A 4,884-nucleotide genomic window follows, 5' to 3' on the forward strand; every position below is an offset into this window, starting at 1 on the left:
GTAGTTTGGGGGTTCATCCGGTCGAGCTAGGGGTCGACCGGTTGACTAGCCGTTAGCATTTAATGCTTGGCAGGTGACCGTTGGGCCTCAACCAGACCTCAATTGGTTGAGGTTCAATCTTGATCGGTTGAACAACCGTTCTAGAAGAAAGAGAAAGTTTTTTGCACCCTCGACCGGTTGAGCTGGGGGTCTACCTGGGCTTCGACCGGTTGAGCTGTGGGTCGACTCGGAACTCGACCAGTTGAGCTGGGGGTTGACCGGACCTCGACCGGTTGAGCCATTTTTTGGCTCAACACCTAAATTTTTCAACTTAAAACCTTTTAAAACAAATTTGAAAAAAATTTAATCACAAGGTTTTAGTTGAAAACATGAAATCATCCAATTCTAAAGATATTTAAAATAAAATTACTCTTGCATGATTTTGGTGCATAAATAAAGAATGTAATGCATGAAAGTCCTAGTGCACCAACAACCTTACAAAGATATCTTATGAAGCTTGGGTCTTGAAAAACGCTTCTCTTTGAGGTGATCTTCTTCTTCATGATTTCTCTTTGGCTTGATTTGTCTTTGTGATTGCCACTTTGGAAATTGTCTTGCCTAATCGCACTTGAAATATAATCATTAGTTCTAAACTTTGTTTTGTTATCATTAAAATCAAGATTAACCAAACCTTGGTTTCACAGTGGTAATAGGTATTCTTAAGATAGACATCATGATATCTCATAGGTTTATGTCTTCTTAGGTGGTCCTAAGGACATGTAATCATGAAATCTATACCTTTAATAATTCATTTAGTGGAATTTGATATATGCTCTTAGAGAGTTAGAGTATGTCAGTTGATCATATAATAGGAGGACTTGAGACATAAGGATGGAAAAGGTAATTTTGAGAGGTTAATAACATTCACCTTATTAGATTATGGAAACTAGTTTGTAGGGAGCTTGCAAGCAGTCATTAGTAAATCTTAAACCTAGGTTTTCCATCATGATCTAATATCGTAGGATATTAGAGTGTAGTTGATTCTTTGTAGTAGGATATTGAGTCAACTTCACAATTGGATTATGAGGGGGCCATTATTTTCCTATAGATCTTAATGATATATACTTGAGCTCATATTCCTTGGTGACACATTATTTAAGGGATAGTTAGGTTCTTTATGCAAAGTTGCACATAAGCTTATGAATGGTCTTTTTGGGGGCTAGCTAATGTAAAAAATGACTAATTTGATTAAGTAAAACACCCAAGAGGGGAATGGGAGAGGGTGAATTGGGTATTAGATTTTTTTTTTTTTTTTTAAGATAATCAACTAACAACAAAAACAATAAGAAAATGAAGAGAAAAACAATAATAGAGTAAAGAGATTGACAAAATAGATATACAAACATGCTTAAAGTGGTTCGACACCTTGCCTACATTCACTTTCTTCAAGGTCCTAATTGAGTAAGGGCTCCACTATCTCTAAGACTTTTTAAGTTGAAGTTTTTAAACTTTTTACACTTAAATTTCAAGGTTCCAATGGACCTTCACAATCTCTTCAAGTACTCAACTTACTTGAAGCCTTTTCTTTCATAATAAATAACTAAGAATGGATTTAATGTTTCCAATCTTAGAACAAGTTTAGTTCATAATACAAAGGAAAGTTGAGATGGATTTGAAGGTGCATTACAAAAATTTGCAAGAGAGAACTCAATATATTTTGAAGAAGAGCTTTGACTGAGAGAAATAATTTTTTTCCAATTGAATATAATTTTTCTTGTTAAGATTGAGCTCTAGAAAGCATGACATGATGTAACAATTTTAAATTCATTGATAAATTTATTTATTTATTTATGTTTCTTAGTTTTCTTTTATTATCCTATTTGCATTAATTTGTTATTTGAACATACACGCCTATATATTTTATATTGTACATGACTTAGGTGCATTAGGAGTTGCATAGAGGATACAAGTCATGAGTTCATTGTAATTAGATAAGTTGCTCACAATCAGTTTATGAATTTAGACAATCTAGTAGAAACTATAGTGCATAACCTCCTAATTAAACTTGATGGACTTCCAGAATTTCCTTATGATAAGTGCAAGATCCTTGTATCACTAGTTTCCATCTTCATCTTCATCTTCATCTTCATCTTCATCAATGGTGGAGGTTTTGAAAGTAATGCTCTTCTTCCTTTTATCTTCTGCTTCTTGACGACTCTTCATGGTGATTTCATGAGTCATCAAAGATACAATTAATTCCTCCAATGAAAGCTTTATTAGGTCTTTAGATTCCTTGATTATCGTGACTTATATTGTCCTTAAATATGACTTTTTGTGGTCAAAACTTATATAAAATTATTTATTACAAATATATGTGGTGGCCAAATAAACAAATATTTCCACACTAAAAATAAAAACTTGCTGTGAAAAACGAATTTGTTGTGAAAAACTCCTTTTTACCTGAAAATGTCTTCATGGATAGAAGTCTTGTGGCAAATAAGGAGTTTTGTTGCAGTGAATTACACCATGATAAACATAATCATGGGTGTTAAAGTAATCCCGGTCAACTAATCAAACTGTGACACATTCATTCAAGTGATTGTTAAACAATAGAGTAATCAACGTATTGAATCCTAATTAGAATGTGCTGATATCTCTCTGGATAGAGATTTGAGGTGAACCTATTGGGTTTTGTTAGTATATTGTCTGAAAGTCGCATGGTTCCAGAACTTGAAGAAGACCTAACAAATTAGAATTGAAAACTGAAAAGTTTTTGCTACCAATGTACAGTATAGTGGAGTACTATGTACTTCCTAGGCTTTAGTTGGGTAAATACACTCTGGGGTTTTAAATAATGTGTCGTAAAGCATACCATCTGATTGAAAATTCATCCCCAAAGCAGGCATACGTAAGCGCATGCGTGTGCAAATGTAGCCCATTGGTTTACTATCCATGGACCAACTCTAGACACATTGGTAGCATTAAGATTTCAGATTAAAGGGGTGGGGGGACCATTTCTACCATATAGTGGAGTGCTATAACTTTTGTAGGCTTTAGTTCGTACTTTTGGCATAAGAAATTCTTTCCCAATTTTGAGTAGGAAGTTGGAAGACCCGCAGCTCGCTCAGCATTTACTTATTGAATCCTGATTGGTTTACTCTATTGAATTACTCTTAAAGCTGGGTCACAATAGCCAAGGAGGAATTGTCTCACTGCTCATTCTAGCATTCAGTTGCTAAAAAGCTTCTCAAAGATCCGTAGTTACTTGCTATGTATAGATAATAATATTTATACTAAACCATAAAGAATATCACTATTATTTTATACTAATGGTTTGACCACGATCTAGCATATATAGTGATTCAATATTTTATATATGCTGATTTTATTGGCTCCATGGCATGGTAATTCACATATGCACTTGCATATACACAGAGATATAAATCTATGATAGAAGGGAGTCCATAATTGATCATTAAGAACCTGTGTCTTTAGACAATCAAGATAGCTCATTTGGCCCTAGAGATGGCTGATGAGCAGGATCTCCTGCTGCCTATTGCCAATGTGGGTCGGATCATGAAGCAAATCCCGCCACCAAGTGCCAAGATTTCCAAAGAAGCCAAAGAAACAATGCAAGAATGTGTATCTGAGTTCATAAAGTTTGTTACTGGCGAAGCATCTGAAAAGTGTCAAAGGGAGAACCGAAAGACCGTGAATGGAGATGACATTTGTTGGGCACTGAGTGCTCTGGGATTTGATGACCATGCTGAGGCTATAGTAAGGTATTTGCATAAGTACAGGGAGTTTGAAAGAGAGAGACCAAATCAAAGGGTCCAAAATGAAGTCGATAGCACTCGAACCAAATCTGGAGCATCAGACTATAAATGCATCCAAGCGGGGAAGCAGACTGAAACTCCTACTCCAATATTATTGTTCGAAGTTACTGATCAAAATGGTAATAGATCTCTTACAAAGCCATTTTGAGCAATCTTTATTATGTAGTATCATGATGATAACAATAATGATGGTGATGCACAAGACCATGAAAACTAGAGAGTTTGAGATATGGATGTAATCAGTCCTTAAAGATTTAAATCTCTGGATTTGAATTTTTTTTTTTAATGAAATCAGTTGCCACTGTAGTTTGAGGTGATTGTGTCTTTCTCTGCAACTAGGTTTTTTTTTTCACATTTCTTTCTTTCCTTCTTTCTTCTTCCTTGGATGAAGGGGGAGGAAGATCCGTACAAGATGCATGAAATGTTTTTCTGTTTTGTCTTGTAACTTTTGTTTGTATATATGTGGAGGGTATTCAACCCAATCATGTGAAATCGTGAATTTTTTTGTGTTTCTCCTAATTGGATATCATAGTTCAAGACAATGTAAGGCTGATCAGTATGTTCTTTTTTTCTTTTTTATAAGAACATAGATTATGGAAAAATTTTCCTGAGTTAGGTAGTTAGGGTTTAATGTTTTAATGCATTTATTTGACTAGACACTCTCTTCAATTTTTTCTTGTGTTAAACAATTCCTAAATATATGAAAACTAATTAGTTTAGCTAATCCTATGTTATGGCTTAACAAAGTTTAGTCCAAAGAAACTGATGTCAGTCCCTTAACTAATAAGCATTCCCTTCCCTAAATTCAATGATTATGTCTTGTGAGTTCATATATGTTAGTGGCCTGTTAGTCCTTCAGCTTTTCAGCTTGCTTTTCAGCTTGCTTTTCAGGTCTTTAAATAGTTTTTTACTTTTTATTTCCTTTTGTTTTGATTACCTTTTAAAGAATAAACTTAAGCTAGAACTTAAATCTTATCAGTCCTTGTGTCCATATGAAGACAGAAAGGGTTTAGCTTTGTCTTTTACTTGAAGATAAGACCCCTCCAGCTCCAAGAACTATGGTGCGGAT

The 4,884-nt window shown here is 34.5% G+C and overlaps 1 protein-coding gene across 1 annotated transcript; it reads left to right on the forward strand.

The window, feature by feature from the left end:
* Window positions 1–2,397: 2,397 nt before the first annotated feature.
* On the forward strand, window positions 2,398–4,452 carry LOC100261324 (nuclear transcription factor Y subunit B-4). Its single transcript, XM_002269460.4, has one exon. The coding sequence runs from the start codon at window positions 3,505–3,507 to the stop codon at window positions 3,961–3,963; it is 459 nt and encodes a 152-aa protein (XP_002269496.1). The 5' UTR covers window positions 2,398–3,504; the 3' UTR covers window positions 3,964–4,452.
* Window positions 4,453–4,884: the final 432 nt, after the last annotated feature.

The sequence above is a fragment of the Vitis vinifera genome, chromosome 1 (assembly GCF_030704535.1).
Source record: "Vitis vinifera cultivar Pinot Noir 40024 chromosome 1, ASM3070453v1".
Taxonomy (NCBI): domain Eukaryota; kingdom Viridiplantae; phylum Streptophyta; class Magnoliopsida; order Vitales; family Vitaceae; genus Vitis; species Vitis vinifera.

Coding starts and splice junctions, on each gene's coding strand:
- LOC100261324 (XM_002269460.4), top strand. CDS start 3,505: ATGGCTGATGAGCAGGATCTCCTGCTGCCTATTGCCAATGTGGGTCGG.